Raw genomic sequence first — 20,967 nt, 5'->3', positions numbered from 1 at the left:
ATCCCTTGCTTCTTTTGGGATATGCATCCAAAGATCTCTCCAAAAGCTGTAGTGGACAGATGTGGACTATTGTGTGGGTTTTGTTTATTCCCTAGGGTGCTCAGGAGATCACTTTTGGCTTCAGATAATTTCCATTCAAAACAAGTAATTTGTTGTATCCTGGTAATCCTTCAGAGGACGTAGCAGGGCACAAGTTGCTTCTGCCTAACTTGAGCACCTGGCAGCAAGGCCCATTTCGATTGTATAATCAATATTCAGTACTTTTATAACTTCATCCAGATGCTGAGAGCAGAGGAGCAATGTCCATGCATTTTGTTGTTGTAAATCCTTTCACAAAAATCAAGCAATTGCCAAGAATGTGTAAAACATCAAAGTTAGAGGCAATTATAATACCATAATTGATGCCAGATGGACTTCTGCACCTGATATCAGTCAACATGCCAGTGAAAAAGAGCCGTTTACTGCAAGGATACTACAATGCAGTACTACAGCATATGTTGGGGTAGCATCAGCATCTTTTCAAGCATTTTTTTAACCATTTTGAGTTTCTTGCAGTGATTGTTCTTAGACATTGCAGCATGATCCTTTTTTTGTTAAATGTTTCCTGAGAAGGAAATATGATCATCGTACTCCCTAACTCCTGTGGCCATCATCAGGTTTGGCAAATTTTCATTAAAACTTAAAAGTAAGCCGTTATTTAAATACTAACTAAAGATCATTGGTTAGTTGCTTTCAGAAACCCTTGTTATCTTCAGGCAATGAAAAACAATGAGATAATATTTTCTTAAACATTGTGCAGCTATTAAAGTAATTTTTTAAAAAACATTGCCATTTCTAAAACTTAATTTATTATTTTGTTAAGGTTGATGTTTTTTGAAGGAAGCACGAACTCGCCTCCATTATGCATCTGCTTTTCCTAATATGGGATTTGGAGGTTTACTTGCTTTTAGGAGGTGGTGAAAGGTCACTTGAGCATCACTTCAGGCTTTGGTATGGTATCATTCAAATCCCTCTGTAATACGTGGTGGGTGCATGAGAGGAAGACTATATTTTGTGCATTTTTTTGTTTTGGCCATTTTGTTCTGATGTTCTTCTTGTAATTATTGGGAAGGGAAATGCTGTTTTCTTAACTGTTCTCTTTTGTTATTTTCATGTTATTTACTTTTTCCATCATTCAAAACCTGAGCTACCTTTGAAGTGATAGAACTCTGCGGACTGGAGCAATTTTCCAGTTCTGTGGAACAAACTTCAAGCTGATCCTGGAAATACTTAGTATATGCTGCCTAATTTTTCTGTGTCCTTTTCACACAGTTTTTCCATCTGTGTGCTGTAGGACAGTCCAGTTTGAAGACAAAATAATCGACTGCTTACTGGAAATGTTTGCACAGTCGAATGCTTCGGAGTGCTGTAGTCCTGCCCACGACCCTCATTGCGTGGATAGTCTCATGAAGTGTTTCCAAGTATAGGTTTGAAAGGGAGAGTGCAGGGACCATGAGGGGTCCAGTAAAGAGATCTGCACGCGCTTCTTCAGCTGTGCAGGGCAGTGAGGTGAGTGTTAATCTCTCTCTCCTGCTCCATGGACTGCAGTTCACCTGGTGCCAGCTTCCAGTGCATTGCCAGCACCACACGTTTCACTGGGAGCAATTGGCACTCAAAGGGTACCTAAGGGCAGGCAGGAGTGAAGATCGGGAAGGATTTCTTTAGGAAGTTATTCTGCTCACCTTTGCATGCCCTGAGAATGACAGATGCACTGAAGCAAATTTCTGGTGGTGGATCTGCCTTCCAAAGCTCTAACTCACTCTAGGAAACGTTATCGAAACCCTGAAGCATAGCTTCTTCGTGCTGTGCCTCAGGATTCCAACAAGTTCTGGCACGTTGACCATAATGCATACAGGTTTATTGCACTATTTATAAATCTCTTGAGTTTCCTCTTGTATTGTTTCTTGCTGAGGGAGTGTGGGATGTGCAATTCATCCCATCAGATTTTATTGAGGAGTTATCTGCAGTCATGTGCTTGCTGGATTCTCTTGAGAAACAACATCTGTTTTCTGCAGTATTTCAAGTTTGAAATGGTTGTGAGTTTTCATAGCTTGTTTAATTAACAAAAGGATACAATTAAAAAATGTGAATTACTTGCATTTCTTGTCAGACACAATGTTAACTCCATAAGCCACAGAACAGGGAGGTTTCTCCAATAAGCTATTTGCTGATTTTTCAGTATTTGCTAATGAGTTGTTTGCCATACTTTATGTAAGTACAGATTCCTCCAGTTGTCTTTCTTTATTCAACAGAAACCATGTTATGCCTGTAAAACAGACACTTCTTGTCTCACAGGTGAAAAAGACGCTAAACATGAGTTGGATGTCCTCCTTGGGACCATCTGTTTTGCAAATTGTCCCATTGCACCAACCCTGTTAAGGCAATCTCAAGTTCTGTTAGGATCTTTTCATATAGATAAATGAAAAAATATAGATACATATATGGATGAATACACGCTCAAAAGCAGGATGTCAACGACTGATAGGCATTTGTATGATAAAGGAAGCTAAGCAGCATATTTCCTCGTGGGACCACAACAAACCTGGCTAGCAGAGTCTTGGTGCTTGACTGTGTACAACTGTTACGTAGATCTCATGGCCAACTCAAATTACAAGTCAACACATAACTGTAATTTAAATGAATCTTAGTTACTCTTCCAGTAACTTCAGATGCATTTGTGGAGAGGGTGTGGAGCCACACTTTCGTATGGCTTTCTTGAAAAATAACTGGCATTCTCCATTTGTGAGGAAGCTCATTATGGGTTTTTTTGTTCAGTCATGTAAGTAAACTTCTGAAGGATCATAAATGCCTAATATAACAGTAGCCTTCAGGCATTCTTAACTAAAATAGTATTTTATCTTCCACCAGCTGTGCATTTCCAGGAGAGTAAATGATCCTTAGGATAAGCTGACTGTAAGGCTTGCTGCTCTTGTCTCCTAAACACAGAGAGCCACAAACAGCATTGTATTTTTCTCGTCATCTTTCTGCAGTTGATTCACTCTCATGGATGTATGGACAGTGGCACAGTTTGCAGAGAAAATGGTTCCTATTAACTCCTAAATTATTTGTATAACTTTTTTTTTTTCCTTCTTTTTTTCCCTGCATGAAGCATTCATATGAATTGCATTAAGCCTTAAGGTACCAAGCTTATGCCTTTATATTTTCCTTCTCCCAGGAAAAGTGTGATAGTAGCAGTTTTGTTCAAATTAAGTACTGATTATTTCAGCCATCTAAATCCAGTTTGTGAGATAGATAGATAGATAGATAGAGAGATAGATTTTTTTTTTTTTTTTTTTTTTTTTTTTTTTTTTTTTGTGGGGTGGATAACGTGCTGTCATTCTCCGCTTCTTACCCTGTTCTTTTCCCACAGCCATGCTGTGCAATGTTGCATAGCTACCAATCTATAACCCAGGTGTTATTATATTAGAGTGGAGAGTTGTGCTGCTCTCTGGGCAATATATAGAGGATATATATTTTATGAGATGCCAAGCAAGCTGCTGTATGACTATAAATTTCTGTGGGTTTTTCTTGTGCTGTGCATACCTGCTAATTACCAAAGTGATTTACATTTTAAGCATATTTTCTCTTTTGTTGTTTATTCTGCTTTTCTCGAGTTTTAAAACTGAAGTAATTTTTTAATTAGTTATTAGTTAACTAATTGCTATTATTAACAAATAAGTAATTAGTTATTTCAGGAAGCCTTGGAGAGGTGGAGATAGTCTGCTGGGCACTGTGCAGGTACAGAATGTGCTACAGCCAGGGCAGCTTTCCCCCTCCAGGCACAAAAATCTGGGCTCTGGTTACTGAGGTCAGGAAGAGGGATCCCTCTGGATCATGTCTGCTGGAGTAGAAACCAGCTCACGTTTTAATGCCTTCATTCAGCATCAGGGAAAATAGTGAGGGGGAAGAGGATCATCCTGAGCCTGCAGCCATGTGGAAAGCCAGTCAGGTGAAGCCTTGCTGCAGCCTTGCAGCAGACTGAGCCCTCTTTTCTTTCCTGCCTTTGGGATTGAAGGAGAGAAATGGAGGGCTGGAGAGGGAATAATTGGTAGTGCTCTCCTCAGCCAGCCAGCCTTCTCCTCCTATTGACCTTGAAGTAATGGAAAAGGGATAGATTCTTCTGCATATTACCTCTGTGTGTACAGATAATGAGAGCAGAGAGTAATGATCATAAATATACATGGCTTTGCCTGTTTGAAAGTCTGGGCCATGGGAAAAATGACAGTACATGGTTTATTTTCAGACTGTAATTCACATAAGCATTTGTCCCAAAGTGTTTCTTCTGAAGGGTTTGGTGGGGTTTTTTGGGTGTTGTTGTTGTTGTTTTCTTGTTGGTTTTTTTTTTCCTTCATTTTATGCAGCAGTGGTTTAAATTCAAATTATCCAATTCTCTTTTGTTGACTTCAATTTTCAGTGAGAATAGTTGTAGTTCCCTAAAAATATACTTCCCTCTAGCCCCACCCCCCCCGGCTCTCGCTAGCTTAGTTATTCAGGGGGTTTAGGGAAATATATTTCAGAGAGACAGAATAAAGATTTCAAAAGAGTGGCTCTCACCCCAGCTCCAGTCCAAGCTTTATTCTCGATGTGATGTTCCAGGAGGCTGAGAAGAGAGAGTAAACCAGGAAGATACAGAAATTTATCTAGTTTTGAGCCAAGGAAAGATATTGGCCCTGAGCAATAGGGTCAGGGGTATGTATGTTAGGGAAGAAGGGTTAAACTACATAGCACAGGCTTCAGGGGGATTCCGAGGGGAAAAACCATTCCTCAGAGGAACACAACAGTTCCCCAACCAGCAGTAAACTGGTTTGATATTTGCATTTTTTAAAATATAATAACTTTTCATTAGTTAATACAGTAGAGTTATACTGATATAGAACTGTGCCTATGAAAGAAAATGTCTTGGTTTGGAAAGACAGGTGTCTGCCAAGGAAAGCTGGAGCTTCCCTTGGAATGGAGAATGTAAACCCTCTCTCTCCAAATTATAATAATTTTTCAATTAAGGGGGCTTTCAGGCAAAGATAAGGGAATAGGAAACACAGTTCTTTACTAGGAATATTAAAAATAAAAATGTAGTAGTACAAAAAAAAAAAAACCAACCCACAAAAAAAACCCAAGTAAACAACAACAACAAAATCCTAGAAACACTGACAAGAGTCAGAATAACACCTGACACCCTGTTGGGTGTCAGGGTGTTGGGAGCAGTCCAGATAAATCCTCTTGGAGTGACAGATGTGTTTCTGTTTGAGTGGAGATGATTCCTTAGAAGGGTCCAGTGGTGGTGAGAAGGGTCTGGTCATCCTCTGGGAATCCAGTGGAAAGAAGACTGGCCTGCTGTTCTGAATCTCAGTTTTTATCCAGGTAGGAATACTTGGCTCCTCCCACTGGGTGGAGCATCTCACAATGAGATAATGTAATTGTATCAGTCATGTGGTGAGCCTTAATGGCCCATTAACAGCAGATATCCCTCTGGAGGGAGGATAGGTTGTGGAAGAGGTAAAGAAACACTGCTCCACCTGGTTTTAACAGCTGTCCCATTAACAAAAAAGACACACACCCTCCCACTGGAATTATGAGTTAAAAACACCTCTTCAACTGATTTCAACAGAATACGTCTTGCATTGCAACCCAAGACCAAGACAGGGGAAAAAAAAAAAAAAAAAAAAAAAAAAAAAAGGTCCAAAATACGAAATACATATGTAGGACTTATATTTATTATTTCTTTTTTTAAAAAAAAAGTGGGGGGGGAGGGTGTGGAGGGAAGGAAAACTCTCCTAAATTAACAGTAGTTAAAAAAAAAAAGGAAAAAGAAACTTGGAATTTGGGAGTTTGCTTTCAGATGTTGAACTGCAATACACAAAGTAACCAGAAAGTTGTCTTTGGCAATTTGTTCATTCCCCTCCCAGTGAGATGTAATTTAAAAAGGCAGTTCCTTGTCGAACATTGATTCACAAACTGGAAGGAATCTGAGACAGAAAATAATTAAGTAACCCTAATGATGTAGTAGTCCAACTACTGTGGCTAATGGATAAAGAATAGTAGCAAGGTGTATTAGTACTTAGCTAAGATGCCAAGGCAACGTCAGCCAATAAATGATGTCATGCAATCAGAGGCAGGGTTTGGTCAATGCAAACTGACAGTTTGGTCTTTTAATCCTACTACGTACAATAACAAAACATCAGGAAGGACTATATTTAAAAACAAAGGAAATGTACTGAGCCACCAGAAGAGCTTTTTGCATTGTTTTTCCTCTGAGCTAGATCTCAAGTGAGATGATGGCTGTGCCAGTACTGAGCTCCCGAGGCACCTTTCCCCCTTCTCAGTATGGGATTAACCTCTGAAATAGCAGCAGCATTTACTCTCTGGAGTAAATGGGGTTGTGCTGGGGAGGTCCTACATTTTGCTTGTATTCCCATGATGGAGTCGTTACCTGGGTGTTCGGGGCAAAGCTGAAGCATAAGGGAGATGCTGACCCCTTCACTGAACATGCAGCAGGTCACATTGTGATAATGAAACACAGTCTGCCCCAGAGCCGGGGGGGCCTGTAAGTCTGGCACTCTGGAGCAGCTCGGATGGTGGTCATAAGTTTTTCCTGTTTTGAGGCCAATTATCCTCATATCCTTAGGGCTTGCCTTTGGCCAGAGAAAACAGTGTAGCTGAGCTGTGCTTGTTGGGGAATTAGGGAGTATAGAGGGAGGAGGTCACCTGGCTGTGTGCTGGAGCGCCGGAGGTGATGGCTGGCCACAGCATACTCTGGCTGCTCCCCTGGCGCAGCCGGGGGCCTGGTGGTGATCTGGTCATGTGCTAAACAGATTTAGTTCATCAGCCAACCAACCATGGCCACACAGACATGTACTGACATCAGTTCAGGGTGTTCGACAAGGTGGGTTGCAGTAAGTTGAGTGCCAGAGCCAGCTCCAAGGAGGAATCCCAGGGGCTACCAGGATGAAACCTCCCTCTTCCGGGAAGCTGTTTCAGCTCACTCTTGAAGACATACCCTAACCTGACCCTTTCTGTAGATTCTTGTGTTTGGAGCGTTTCTGGTACTCAAACCAGTATACTTTTATTTTCTACACAGCCATGTTTGAAGGTTACCTCCTGTGGTCAGGTTAAATGCCAGTTTTCAAGAACTCTGCTGACTTGCCCTGGTGACAAGTTTGTTCCTCAAAATCTAGCAGAGAAGTTTTAATGCTTAAAGACTCTCAGCCAACAAACACTCAAGCGAAGTTGAATTCCAGGTTTGTTTTGAGAGATTGTAAGGGCTTTCATCAATTTAGGTATTAATATAGGGCCTATATTAGCAGGGTATTCTCCACTTTCTTCACTTATGAGGTTAAGATACTGAAAGGGTTTAAGGAGTCATTAAAGCCCAAATGCTGTTTTTAGACTTCCTTGAATTAGTGGAAACATAGTGAGATATTCAAGGTGTGAATCCAAAGTGACCCAAATTGATCCTAACTGGTTCTGTTTTAAAACTGCCCCACAGGCACAGCCTTTACACTGTGCCAGTGGTGGCACTGGGAATGGGGAAGCCCTTCCTGGCTTAAGGGGCTGAAACAGGAGAAAATTAAGCAGATCAAAAAACAGCATCATTCTGCCAAACCTGCTCTCAAGACATCTCCTTTGCAAGGGAGAAGCAAGGAGTCCTGAGGCAGAAAATTAGGAAACAGGGGAACCTCTGATTTAAAGGGGCTTAAGCTGTTGTGGAGCACCTCAAGGTTTCCATGTCACTCATGTGCCTTTAATTGCTGCTAAAAATGCCAAGTTCAAATAATAGTATAAGTAGCCCGAGCAGAGCTGTAGTTAACTGTGTAATTTAACTCCGTGAAACTATTGACATGTTTAAAAGTATGCAGATGCTGGTGTCTTATGCTAGATCAGGATCTTAATTATGCATAGTTTGAGATAATTGGGTTGGCTTAGCTTCGTATCTCAACCTGTTAATTCTAACTACTAAATTAGGATTCAGCTGTAATTCCTGTATGTTTAGTAGAACTATTTCAATTTACTCCTGACATTAGGTAAGTGTTGTGAATAATTCTGGATTTTGGTTTTCTGTGGGAGAGGTCTGAGTTCAACATATTCATATCACCAGGTAAATTCAGACAATTACATCTTCGCCCTTTGCTGTGTGATTTTTTTTTTTTTTCAGGAGATATAAATGGATAAATGTTCTGGATAAATATTTTGAGGAACAAGCAAGTCCCAAAGGGTGTTCATTTTGTTACAGAATTTGTTCTTAGATTGCTTTGCTCTCCTATATTTTGTGGCTTTTGTTTTCTCTTTCTTGTCTTTTAGAAGCTCAAAAATTCATCAAAAAACTCCTAAGTCTGACCATTTTAACAGAACAAAAAACGTGGTAAAGATCACATCTGTGGTTGAGCCTGTGTTGAACAATCCAACCTTTCTCTGAGGTTTACATGCAAGGGTAGACTGATTATCAGCTTACAGGTGCAGGAGTATAACTGAATGTCATTGTTTCCACAGATGAGCACCATGCCAGGACTGCCCACAAGGCCGTGCTTCTATGACATTGACCTTGACCCCATCACAGAGCAAGTGAAAGGATTGTTTTGAGAGTGACATCCAAATTCAGGTCGGTCAACAGCCTTTATTTTCCTGTTCCAGCTTGTGGGGAGGATGTTTGCGCCTGGTATGTGCGTAGGAAAGGATGTCAGGAGTTTATCTAGGCTCTAGTTTCAATAAGGGTTTCAGACACTTTGGGGGTGTATTTCATTATGTGCAGTTTATCACATGGGTTTCTCATCTGCTGAATGGTGACTGGCACTTTGCTGTTGTCTGCTCATGGTGCCTTTTGGATTTCCTGGCACTGTCAGTTTGGCGTCAGGAGGAGCCAGCTCTGCAACTGTACCGCTCTTGGCTATGGAAAAAGCCAGTCTGAGAAAACCATGTCATCTTACTCACCTCAAAAGAGACTCTCTTTGATACTCCACTCACGTGGCACTGTGTGTCTGTCATTACCTAGATATCACAGAAGAGATTTCTCAGTTTGTTCATGAGCTCTGCTTTGTTTTTTCATGTTTTGTTTTCATAGCTGCTGTCATCTCTCTCAAATGGTAATAAGCATTTCAGGAACACAAAGCTGTCCTCATAGCCTGTTTTTCATACTGGATTCTCTCCATTTTCCTCGAAGGTTGCAGTTCCCCCACCACCTCCTCCCTTTCTCTAAGTACTTAATCTTCTTGGTGTCCTGCTTTAATTTTGTGCAGCACATGTTCCTCACTTAAAAATACAAGATGTTATGAAAATATTTCATGCTACTCCATTTTAACCTTTTAACATAGTAAGTGGAGTAAGAGAGAATGTAACCCTGACTGAAACAAACCATGTGTGCCTGTCATGGGATTCTCTCCTTTCATCACTTAGCTCTCTCCCCCCAGTAGATTGGTCTGGAGAGCAAAAGGGTTTTTCTTTTTTAAGACAGGACAACACTGTTACTATGAGCTAATAGGACTGTGATTGGACCCCAGATCAGCCACAGCTTTGAAGTGGATGTGTCCAGGTGCTTCAGCCCTGCTTTAGCAGTCCTTTCTTACTATGGATGGAGTGACAGGGCTTTCATTTTCTATTTCTGTGTCTCGATGGATTGTTCAGAGGAGGGAGGAGGTTTGCACAGCCCAACCAGACCAAGTGAATTGTTCACTTCCCCACACATTCACATGAAAGCCACAATATTCATGTAACATTTGGAGAGAGCAGATTCTACCAGTTTGTGTGTGCCAGTGAAGACAAGTAAAAAGCTTAGCTTGAAAGTTAACCTGCATGCACAGGTAATTAATTACCTGTATGCAAACCATCCCTGACTATTCTGTGGCTGGGTAGTGTTGCACATACCACTCCTTGGCATATAGCCCATTTTGGTTACTGATACACATGGTATTTCTGACAGCTTCATGCATCCATACTGATTCAGCATGTCTCACCGTGTAATTGCTTCTGAATCATTTGGAATGACTGGAGAATCCTAATGTAAAATCTATATGCAGATTCACATAGCCTGCTTAATTGGGTGTTTACTGTCTAGTCTTACACAAATCCATCCAAACCAGGGACTGATGAGTTTGGAAGAACAGCAGTAATTAAGGAGACAAAATACTCCGTTCCAACTGTGGAGGCCTTTTGTTGGAAGCTGTGCATGAAATGAAAATGTTAAACTTGGCTTTTAGTCAGTGTTTTGTCAGATGTAAAAAGGAATGCTAATGAAGTCACAAAAACAATAGATAGGAAATAACATATATAGCCAACTGTTAATAAATCATTTTAATTTCATTATGGAGATATTGTTGACATCTGACAGGTAAATGATACGTTAAGTTTAAGCCTTTTAAAGAAAAAAACCAGATTGATTATATTTATTTTTCATCAATATAGGCACATGCTCACCTGTGTTCCTACCTTTAACAATCTAAATAAATGCCTTGTGAGTATGGTAATGCCCAGGGAGCACCACACAAGGAAGTCAAGTGTTCATTAGCTCATCTGGTTCATGTGCTACATTTGTACATTGATAATTTTAGAAGAAGAGAGAAATAATATTCCCATGTAGTCTTTGCTCCCATCTTTCTGTGGAGAAGTTTAGTAGTATCCTTTGTTTTCATATATTCACAGAAGTAAACCCACACTGTAGGTGATACCATGCTTTGAGCTCTTTGTGAGTTTGTTTCTGTGACAGCAGATCAAGGGATATTTTTCAATTTAATTTGAATTCTTCAGCATTTTAGTGTAGGATATAGTGTTATTAATAATATGGTGTTTTGCCAGCTCATTAGGGTTGATTCAGATCTTTAAGACATTTTAATTGAAAAATATTTAGAAATTTGTGAAAGAGCTGCAGATGTTTCATTGTAAACATGCCTGCGGAGCTGAGAACAGTTGTTTTAGTGTGCAGTTAATAACCTCCTCTGCAATGCTATCTTCATCAGACCTGTGGGAGAGATACAGAGAGAAGTTCCTGCTTCTCAGGATGCTTTGTGAGGCTCTGGCTGAGCTGAAACACTGGGTGTCATTTGCCACTCTTAATTTTCCTCTACCACTTCACACCAGTCATTTGAACACGCTCTAAAAAGTCATAGAAGCAAAAACCTTATCATAAAAGTCAAGTCTGTTTTTCTCTGTTGACAAATAACCAATACATGGACACACAGTATTGCAGTCTTTCTGTAGGAGCAATGTGATCTAGCAAAAAAATGAAACATTTAATATACAGAAATGAACCCAAAGGAATCTGGCTAGTCCTTTGTCACTGGCCACTGTCCTATTTAAAATTGTACTGTCCAACTCATACACTAGGAAAGATGAAATTGTTTCCTTAGGACCTGTCTGTAGAGAGCACCAGTCAGAGTAAGACTGAGATGGAGAAAAGTCTGCCAATAGGATTAAATAAAATAATTTTAAATTTTTTTTTTTAAAAAAGTAATATTTTTGCTTGGTGAGGAGAAGTCTCAAACTGGACCTGCACAAGTACAGTCTGTTAAGGACCCTTGTGAGCTCTAAGGTTCCTGCTGATTTGACCAGTGGCAGTAGGTGCCCCTGCTCTTACTGTGCAGGCTTTGAATATCCAGGTTGATGGCAGCAGGGGGAAATTGTTCTCCTCAGTTCTCCTCCTCAAAGGTTTTGACTTTGTAAGGCTGCCACTGTCCACAGTGTCTGATGTATTCTTGCACTCTTCAAAACGGGCAGAGCATCAGAATTATTTTAATACACAGCATGGATACTTTGCTGCCTTCAGATCTTCAGAGGGGTCCCAGAGCTTTGCCTGTGAGCATCTTCTTGGCCATAAAGAAGTCCATAAGAGCAGGAGACCTAAACTGGTGTTCTGAAATTGTAAACTATTTGTTAGATGTTTTCATCTTACTTTATTCAGATATGAATAGAAAGTGTTTTAAGACCTTTTCCTGACATCCACAAAACTGAGCCTATGAACAAAAAGATTATTTCTTTTAGTCTCATTCCACAGTATTAGCTTTTGGTCAGCAGCAATTGCTGCAGTAGTGTGCAGTCTGAAGTCATCATGCTGGAGTACGAATACAGATTTTTGTTTCTCACTTAGTTGGGCTACACAGATAGTAAATAGGAGGTGCATATAGCATCATTATACATTTTTGTTTATTATGGTTAAGGCAAAAATATCCCACTAAAGCACTCATTTTAGGTTGTGATGCTTTTTTTTTTTCCTCTTTAAAGAAAGCAAAGATATCTTGTTTCAATGTATAAATTTCTTATCTTTGTCATTTCAGAAGCCTGAAAATTAAGAACTGCAACTTTCCTGTTTCCTGCGACTAGGAGACAAAAAAATGAATCTGAAATATTCCTGTTATGTGTCTCTGGAGAAATGTCAAGATAGACCAAAGAGCAAAAGTTTACTCTTTCTTCAAACTAGTTTTAATGATTAAATATAGCTGTAAGGTTAAAAAAAAAAAAAAAATACAAAACCAGCAAGCTAAAGTTTTACTCGCTGTAATTCAGGAAGCTCTCTACTGTGGCTTATGCTTGTTTGTGGAGAAAACAACATTGAAAAAGAGCAGTTTTTCAACTCAGAGTTTTTGTCTTTTCTCCGAGGAGTGTACACAAGTATTTCCTTTATCTTGGCTATCTACTAAAAACTTGCATAAACATGATTATGCTGTGTGACCAAGCCTATTTCTCTCTGAAAAGTACACTTTTGCTCCTGGCATTCAAGAGCTGAAACTACACACAGATTAACTGCACATTTCTGAGTTATCATCAAGCGTTGCTCTGGATGCGTTTGGGCAACAGCCAAGTTTCAAGCAAGGAAGATATTAAACAGAGAAAGAACAGAGCATGTATTTTGTAAAAAGTTTTAAATGTATAATTTGTTTCCTTGTTGGGCGAAGATCTTTTGAAACACTTAAGCCATAGCTGTCTTGTACCCATAGGTCTGTCTTTATCCAAAGCGTGTGTTACAGGCTGTCCAGCTGATTATGTGCTTGTTGTGGTGAAGCTGGTTGTTCAGACAGGGCACTGCTCCTTCTGAAGCGCTGTTTTGCTCCTGTTCATCGCTAATGAAGCCTCCTGCTGTGCTGGCTCCCGACCTAGAGTTTTTCCCTGGCAGTACACAACGACCCAGTAACAACAGAGGAACGTCCATCAAGCAGGGATGTGGACAGGGCACAGCTTTTTTATGCCTCATTTTGCAGGTTTTAACGACCATACTTCTAAAATGGAGGGTATTTCCATTTGAAGGGGTATTCAGATAAGCTGAATTGCAAACCGTGTGCTTTAATTTGTTTCAGTAACTTTACTTTCCTGGTTTTCCCTAAAACCTGTAGCAAAACAAGCCTTAGGCACAGGGTACTGCATTTAGCTTTCCAAGCTGCTACTCCTCAGGAAACTCTCCTGACTGACTGTTGGTTCCTTCAATAACAAAAAATGAGACAGAACAATAGGGTGAATCGAGACAATAGGCCATTGTTTTTTTAGGTAAAAAGCAGTGAAATAATGATGAGAGAGTTTATTTTCCTGATGACGTTTTCCATCCTGTCGCTTTGCTCTGCTTACGCACATCTGCACGTTATGGGCTTTTGCAGTGTAGCCTTGGTTCCCTTCTACAGAGCCACATTTGGAGACTTAATTATCTCAGGAACTCTGTAGTAATTGAGGGGTTTGTTTTGGTTCTTAAAATCATGCTTCGTTATTTATAAACTCAAAACTATAATTATGGACAGTAGAGCAAACTGGGGACAATTAATTGTCAGTGCCTTCCCTGGAGTAGCACGGAAATGTCTGCTGACTGCATTTCAGTGCTATTCATAGCTTAGTCCTCCAGCACCACGGAGATTGCTGTGAAGACAAATTTAAGTGTAAAAACTAGAGCAATTTAATATTTTATCCTTACTAGATGACAGAGCTCATAACAGCCTAGGCTGTGGATGCTTTAACTACACTGGGGCGTGACAAACATGATAAGTAAAAAGTCAGATTCAAACTCTCAGAGCTGGGGAAGAAAGATTTCTTATATTTTCTATTGAATTGTGCCACAAAATACAACTCTGCTATTCATACACACAACAGTATTGTAAATTAGTCTTGCACACACTCATCTATCTAGCCAAGAAATAGCCAAAGAATTTTGGAAGCAAATAAGTATGGTTTCAAGACATGGTTTTCCTAGTAGCTTCCTTACAAGAAAAATAAACAAGGTTTTCCCTGCGTTTTGTCCAGGGAAATTCAGAAAATACATAATTGTGCCTCTCTAGGAGTCACTGTGGTTCCCCTGCCAGGTGGAATTGGCCCCATGCACTGTGGGATACTAAATGTGGCACTGGCTGATTGCCTGTGAAGCTCCCAAATGGGTGTGGATATTTGAGCAATAAGATTTATAAGTCATCTCACGCTGCTGTATGATACTTCCTATAGTGTTGTTTCTGATTTATACCTTCAGGCCACACATGTTGGGGCCATTTACCTGCCCCATCAGTCTCTCCCTAAAACACCATTCCAGCTCATTTCGCTGAGAGTTGACAAACATCCTGTAATTTTTCTACAGTCATATGCACAGTATTTTTTATATTGTTTAGAAAGCTTCAGTAATTCGAGGAAAGCTGAAATGGCCCACTTGTCTTTTGTCGTAGCTTTTCCCCCACCCCATCTAGTTAACTAGCTCCAAAATCTCTCAAGCTATTGTGGTTTTGGTCCTTTGTCATGATCCCAAGGGATTGAGCTATTGGCCACCAGCTGAGCTGCAGAAACTGACACGATATATTCCCTGGGGTCACCCTGACTCTGAGGCCTTCCTCCAGAAGAGTCTAACGTGAAAACTCTAAGATCAGTCTTATTGGTAGGTAGGTGTCACTTGTTACATGGATCTGACTGTGGGACTCCCTTTTTTTTTTTTTTTTCTGCATCTACACTGAGCAACATTGTCTCATGGCAGAACCACGGCTTCATAAGGCGGCTTGCCAAGCTTATCCCTGCGTTTGCTGAAGTGTGTTTAGCACCATGCCGTTGTTTATTATCAGAAGATCTGCTTTCTGTAGTGACTGAATACTTTGTTACTGCTCCTGCTGAACTAATTCTGCAACGACATTGAAATACTTCAGAACAGATGCAACAGGTTTCTTCACTTGTAGTTTGAAATTCAAGCTTCCAGTGTTTCAGTTGCGATGAACATGAAAATAAAGTCTGTGTGCTAATATTTAGTTTGCACAAGTGGTGCCTGTCTGAATTCATTAATAAATACATCCATTATTTAATATTGTTCTCTCTCTCTCTCTATGATCTTGTCTACTTAAATAGTGACTTTTTTTTTTTTTTTTTTTTTTTTTTTAATTCCTCATAAGCCACTTAGTCTTGTCATGCCCATGTCTCCAGATAAACACAGCTTTGCCAAGGAAGGAGAGGAGCTCAGCCATATTGTGGTGAAGTGCCAGATGTGAGCAAAGCACTGGGACTCTTACCTGGCTTCTCAGAACCCAGGAGAGTGTTTGGTCCCTGGCTGTTGCCACAAAGGGCCATGCACTAGAGGGTTGTCCATGGTTCTTCTCCATCAGTACGGTCCTTTTGAAGTTGTTTTGTGCTTGGGGAAGGACACACTAGGCTAACATCCTGTCCTGGTCCCAAAATATCTTGCTGTTGCCTTTGGTCCTTGATGTGAAGGGCTGGGTCAGATACAAGGGTCAGTTGGACGCTTTCCACTTCTCAGTTGTCAGCTGGATTTGTGTGAAGCAGTGTCAGGTACTGGAATATTACCTGTGGGCTTCTCAAGGTGGGATTCAAACACAAGTGATGCAAAAGCTTCAGGAATTATGGGTGCTAAACCATTAGGCCATAACATAGCAGAAAGCATCCTGGGAGCACGAATTAATAAAATAGGGAAGGTGAGGGAAGAAATCGAGCGTTGCAGGCACATAGTAGACAGTGCTCCTGTTTTCTAAATAGCTGCCTTTAGTCCCTGCCATGTGGTTTGCATCAGTACTGGGTTTTTAACATGCTTCTCATGGCTAGATTTCCAGGCAGCTCCTCTGCAATGTTTCAGCCAGGACCTTAGCCATATGGGTAACCCATATAGGTTTGTTCTTGGCGGCCCCTGAGTCTGCCCTGCTGACAGCCACCCAATCAGCCAGGGGTGACTGTGGGAGGCATATGCAAACTCTCCCCTCCACTGAACTGCTAGGGTGGTGAGGGAGGGTGTTACCCCTTTAAATATGCAGGTTTTCTTAAAATTTTCTTTGGAGAAAATGTTTTAGAGAAAAACTTTTAAGGCCGAGGTATGACCCCCTGCATGAGAAGGTTGGAATGGAAACGCTGGAAGCCTCTTCAGGCATTTGTCCTGAGAACAGGACTGCTGCGCCATACATGTTACCATTCACCGAGGATTTAAGGCCAGAGTGTTTACGTAAAATAAGCTAAATTCAGATATTTTCATAAATGTTGTCGTAATAATAGTTCCCTACCCAGTGTGGTTGAGTGTAATGTATTGCATACACACAAGCATGAGCAAGAATCAATTTGTGCATGCAGCCTTTATGTAAAATCTTCGATATTTGCTTCCTCAGTAAAATTTTTAACTTAAACCTTTTGAGTAATGATTGGGAGGAGCTAAACTCCAACATACTAGCATAGGCTCAGCTGGGCAAGACACTGACAAACCTTTTAAAATCAACCCTGCACCAAGTGATCTCCAGGTCCCTTCCGAAGCAAACTGTTCTATGCTCCTGTGAGCTGAGATGTTAGCAGAGAAAGTTGGGGCTGAGGAAGCCCAGAGCTGGAACACACCCCCCACACACACGCCACAGGCACCTTACGAACTTCACTTTGCAGAGTACTAATAAAAAAGAGGATGTATCAAATACAAGTCATGCCCACTTCTATGCAGTACACTAAATCAAGGTTTAAGTTATGACATTTTAAAAGCTAAATTGTTTCCCACTGGGCAATTTCCATCATGCTCTTTCAACTCAATTACCATCAACATCTGGTCAAAGTTACATTCTTAATGCCAAAGAAGAGTTTCAGCTTTGCAGGATACAGCCTGTTAGATGCCCATATAATGCAGCCCCTGCATGTTCTTATTACACACACAGCTTATATTTATTCTCCAGAAAAATACAATTATGGCTGTATTTGGACAAAACATGCATTATGTAAATGACATGTAGCTATACCACTATATGAACTTTAGGTTATTTCCTTCCATTTTCTTTTTTGAGGAAAGGCTGAAAGGGAAAACAGAGAGGAGAACATCTGGCTTGGGGCAGCAGACCAGCCCCTACACAGCCTTCTGTCAGATAGAACCTCTGCAAGGACACAAAGTCCCTTTATTCGCTGGTTCTGTGCTTGGGTGCTACACCTGTCCCACACAGGCTCCAGCACATCTCTATCACCTTGGTGTCTCCATTGCAGTCAGAAAAAGTTACATTTGCAAATCTGTTGGTTTTTTTCAAGTGTTTGAGGTAAGTGAACTCTCCCTGAGGGAGGTTTCTGGGGAGAGCAGCAAAACCAACATCTAATTCCAATCTACTCTTTATGACATTAGCTTGAGGTGGCAGCTTAATGAACCAAGGCCTTCACATCAGTGCCCTACAGAGGTTGATTTTTCCCCTATGTTTAGAATGTTCAACTGCTGTCAATCAGTGTCAGACATTAATGTCTGGCAAAAGCTTGTTCATCCAGGATGAAACCTGTATCTAATTCTGCTTCTTGAACTACTGAAAGTCAGGCAGACTTTAAATCTCAGTCTGTCAGTAATAACCAAGTATCCAAGTTATATAATTCTCAATAGTACAGGGAAGATGAAAATTAATAAAAGAAGAAAAACAATGAATAGTAAAGAACAACTATTTATTCAAGATAGTAAATGAAAGGAACAAAGCATAGGAATCAAATTCCCTCTTTGGGGACAGATTTGTATGAAAGCAGTTGTAAATCAAGGTGAGTTGGAGAAGTAATTTCACTAAATCTCACATAAAAAATTCCTTTAAGTGGAACAGCGTATAACTTAGCACCGACAGTTCTGAAGAAGACTATATAAAAAAAACAGAAGTGCATTTAACTGCAAATTGCTGCTGAAAAGGGAATTTTTAATACTAATTTAATATTAAAGAGATACACTAAATCAGCCCAATGTATCGAAGTGTAACTAAGAAATAGTAGATGAAGAGATGACCAGCAAGTGAAAAATGTTGTCAGTTTAAAAAAAAAAAAAATAAAAGTGCAACATAGCTTCTGAGATAATAATACACTTGGAAAGTTAATGCTGCTGGAGATGACCAAGAGCTAATTCATAGCAAGGTGCTGTAAGTTGTTTCCCATCAATTCTTCCTCGCAGTATGGATTACCAGATCCCCAGAGGCAGGAAGAAGATCTTGCATTGAGCTTGTGCCTGGCATCTCCTGTAGCAACTGCAGGGGATCAGAAGGGTGGCAGAAATTGCCATGGAGCCCAGAGAGGGGAGAGGCTCCAGGCTCAGATTCCTGTATTTACTGAGTCCTCCTCATACGTGCCTTCTCTGTGGTGGGTCACTGCAAGAGATAACCTCACCTTGGCTAAATTTGGACACCTCTATCCCACAACTGCTGTTACTCAGCAACAAACAAACCACACACCAGCCTGGAAGCACAAATGGAAGAGTTATACCCAGTATGATTTAAACACGGCTGGGAGCTGTGCAGACAGCCTGCAATTATCAAACCAAGAGTTTCATGAGCTGTTTAAGAGACAGATGGTTTATTTTTCTAACCCTTCGGAAAGTACCAACGGCATCCTCATCCAACACCATGCTTGGGGAAGGAGTGCAGAAACAATTCCTTAAAACACTGCTTTTCTGCTGGTGTTCCAGTTTTGTCCCTTTAAGCTCTGACAAAAGAAAAAAGTCCCAAAACTTCACTCTCTCCCAATGAGAAGATCCCATCAAATGTATTTGTGTAGCTGCAAATGGATTCTTTCCCCAAACATCTCTAATGCTCAGGTTTTTCCACTGAAGACAAGTGGTAGGAACAAACTGACAGGAGAATGAATATACTGTTTAATCCTGTATAAGGGATGATGAAATGAACCTACAGAGCCAAATCCAAACATTTAGAGAGACAAGCCTGGATGCACAGCAGCAATTAGCCTTGCATACTTGGGAAAATATGTTTGGGGAGGACCTTTTTCATAACTCCTGTGAAGTGGCTGTGGTACCCAGCTGTGACGAGGAGACATGCTGGGAGAGCCATACCTTACTTAGTGCAACTGAAATGGAAACAGTCCAAGTAACCATTTACTCATCTACATAAACTTGAATCTTAAATTTAGCAGCATTTCACCTTTTGACCTAGAATTTCACATTGTCTCAACCAGCTTGACTTGAGCCTCAACAGCTATACAGAAATGTTTACAGCCATCTGCTGCAGCAGGATAGAAGAAAACCTTGCCTGGATCTTGAAACTGGTGTCTGGGGACTGTTCAGACACACTCAGCACTGGATCCAATTGGACTCACTGCAGACATTTGCCATCATGCCACCAAGCCCAAGGGCTGGCCAGAGCACCCCACAGCTGCCCACCCTACAAACAGGGCAAATCCCACTCCTTGCAGCCCACCACCAGGTGAAGATGTAGGTGTTTACTACATGGAAACATAGGCACGACATTTAAAAAAAAAAAAAAAAAAAATGAACCTCTCCCAACTTTATGCTGGACTTAAAAGTTCAAGCATATGATTTAAATTCTACATGATTTATTTAAATGCCAGTGCCCAGCAGGCAAATAATTTTTTTTTCAATATGTTCAGTAGATGTGAGGACTCTAGTATAGAGTCAGCAGGTTATGAGTCTATATTTTTTCCTAATAAAAATATTTTAGAATTTAAATATTCACCTAAACCATCCACTCAGATCTGGTACAGATGCTGGCCCTATCCACACTGCTTACACAGAACCACTCAAGATGGAAAGGACCTTGGGAGCTCACGAGGGCACAGCACATGCTCAACGCTGTATTTATTGCTAAACAAAATTTCTTACAGTCAATTTGTGTTTTCATGTACAGGTTTAGGGACTAGGACACACTCTGTAGGGTTGCTTAGCAGCTGTAAACTCAAGGGCTTGCTCATTCATGCAATGTGCTGAAAAACCAAAGGCTTGCTGCAAAGGTAGGATGGCCAGAACCAGCCAGTCCCCTGGACTGTGGAAGCATGGTACAGCTATTTCCCTACAACCCCTCAAAGAGGCCACATTAAGACCACTAACCTGCTCATTCTCTTGGATGAGTTGTCCTAGTCCGGGTCACATCCTGCAGACTTTGAAAACAGTGGCCTAATCTCTAATTTCAAGGCACTTGAGGGGAAAAACAAGAAGAGAAAGCCTGAAAACCCCAAGGAAGCAGTTCCCACTCCACCCCCCCACCCCCAGCCCTCAGGTGTTTTAAGCTTCTCTGTAACAACGAGGTCTGGCAGGTGCAGGTGCTGCCTACCCCCACACCAGGTCCTTACCTGGAGTTTTGGTCTCGCAGTGCCTGACTGATCGACGTGTTTGGGTCAGTGCCCAGAGTTACCCTCGCCCCAGTGGAGGCAGCAAAGCTGCAGCCCCTCCACAGCCCCCTCCTGTGAAAGCAGACAGGTGGATTTAAACCTCCAGCTCTGGGTGCCTCAGCCCATGCAGGCAGTCTTGTCTGCAGGAACCGTTCCATTGCTAGGGAGGGTGGTGGGAACAGCTGAATCCTGCCTTGCAGCCAGCTCTGCCCACGTGCCAGCAGTCCCAGCACCGCCTGGCACCACGGTGCCAAGAGTACAGCATCCCACGTGCCCCTGAGGCAAATCATCCCTCAGCCCAGCCTGGGCACGGCTGTCCTCTGTGCCTCTGGGGAAATGCCTGTGCTTCTGAGGAGGTGAATGATACCTGGGACTCGGGATGGTATTCAGCAATGGGTGTTAGGCCTTAGAAATCAGCATCCAGCCACAAAATACCGTGAC

The 20,967-nt window shown here is 41.2% G+C and overlaps 1 protein-coding gene and 1 long non-coding RNA gene across 3 annotated transcripts in view; one reads left to right on the top strand and one right to left on the bottom strand.

Annotated features, from left to right (window-relative positions):
- MTHFD1L (methylenetetrahydrofolate dehydrogenase (NADP+ dependent) 1 like) overlaps nt 1-15,226 on the top strand; it is a 145,781-nt gene extending 130,555 nt beyond the window's left edge. For both annotated transcript variants that reach the window (XM_040059706.2, XM_040059707.2), the window contains 2 exons: nt 8,524-8,632; nt 12,294-15,226. In XM_040059706.2, the coding sequence (XP_039915640.1) occupies nt 8,524-8,613 (90 nt within the window). In that variant the 3' untranslated portion in view covers nt 8,614-8,632; nt 12,294-15,226. The remainder of the gene's footprint in view (nt 1-8,523; nt 8,633-12,293) is intronic.
- A 2,987-nt stretch (nt 15,227-18,213) lies between these two features.
- On the bottom strand, nt 18,214-20,598 carry LOC120750992 (uncharacterized). The gene is made up of 3 exons (XR_005700228.1): nt 20,488-20,598; nt 20,246-20,332; nt 18,214-18,416 (listed from the first exon to the last, which is right to left on the bottom strand). It is a non-coding gene; the product is annotated as an uncharacterized LOC120750992 (long non-coding RNA).
- Between the last annotated feature and the right edge of the window lie 369 nt (nt 20,599-20,967).

This window comes from Hirundo rustica, chromosome 3 (genome assembly GCF_015227805.2).
Source record: "Hirundo rustica isolate bHirRus1 chromosome 3, bHirRus1.pri.v3, whole genome shotgun sequence".
Taxonomy (NCBI): domain Eukaryota; kingdom Metazoa; phylum Chordata; class Aves; order Passeriformes; family Hirundinidae; genus Hirundo; species Hirundo rustica.
Note: the sequence above shows the minus strand (reverse complement) of the source record. Positions and strands in the feature narration are given on the sequence as shown.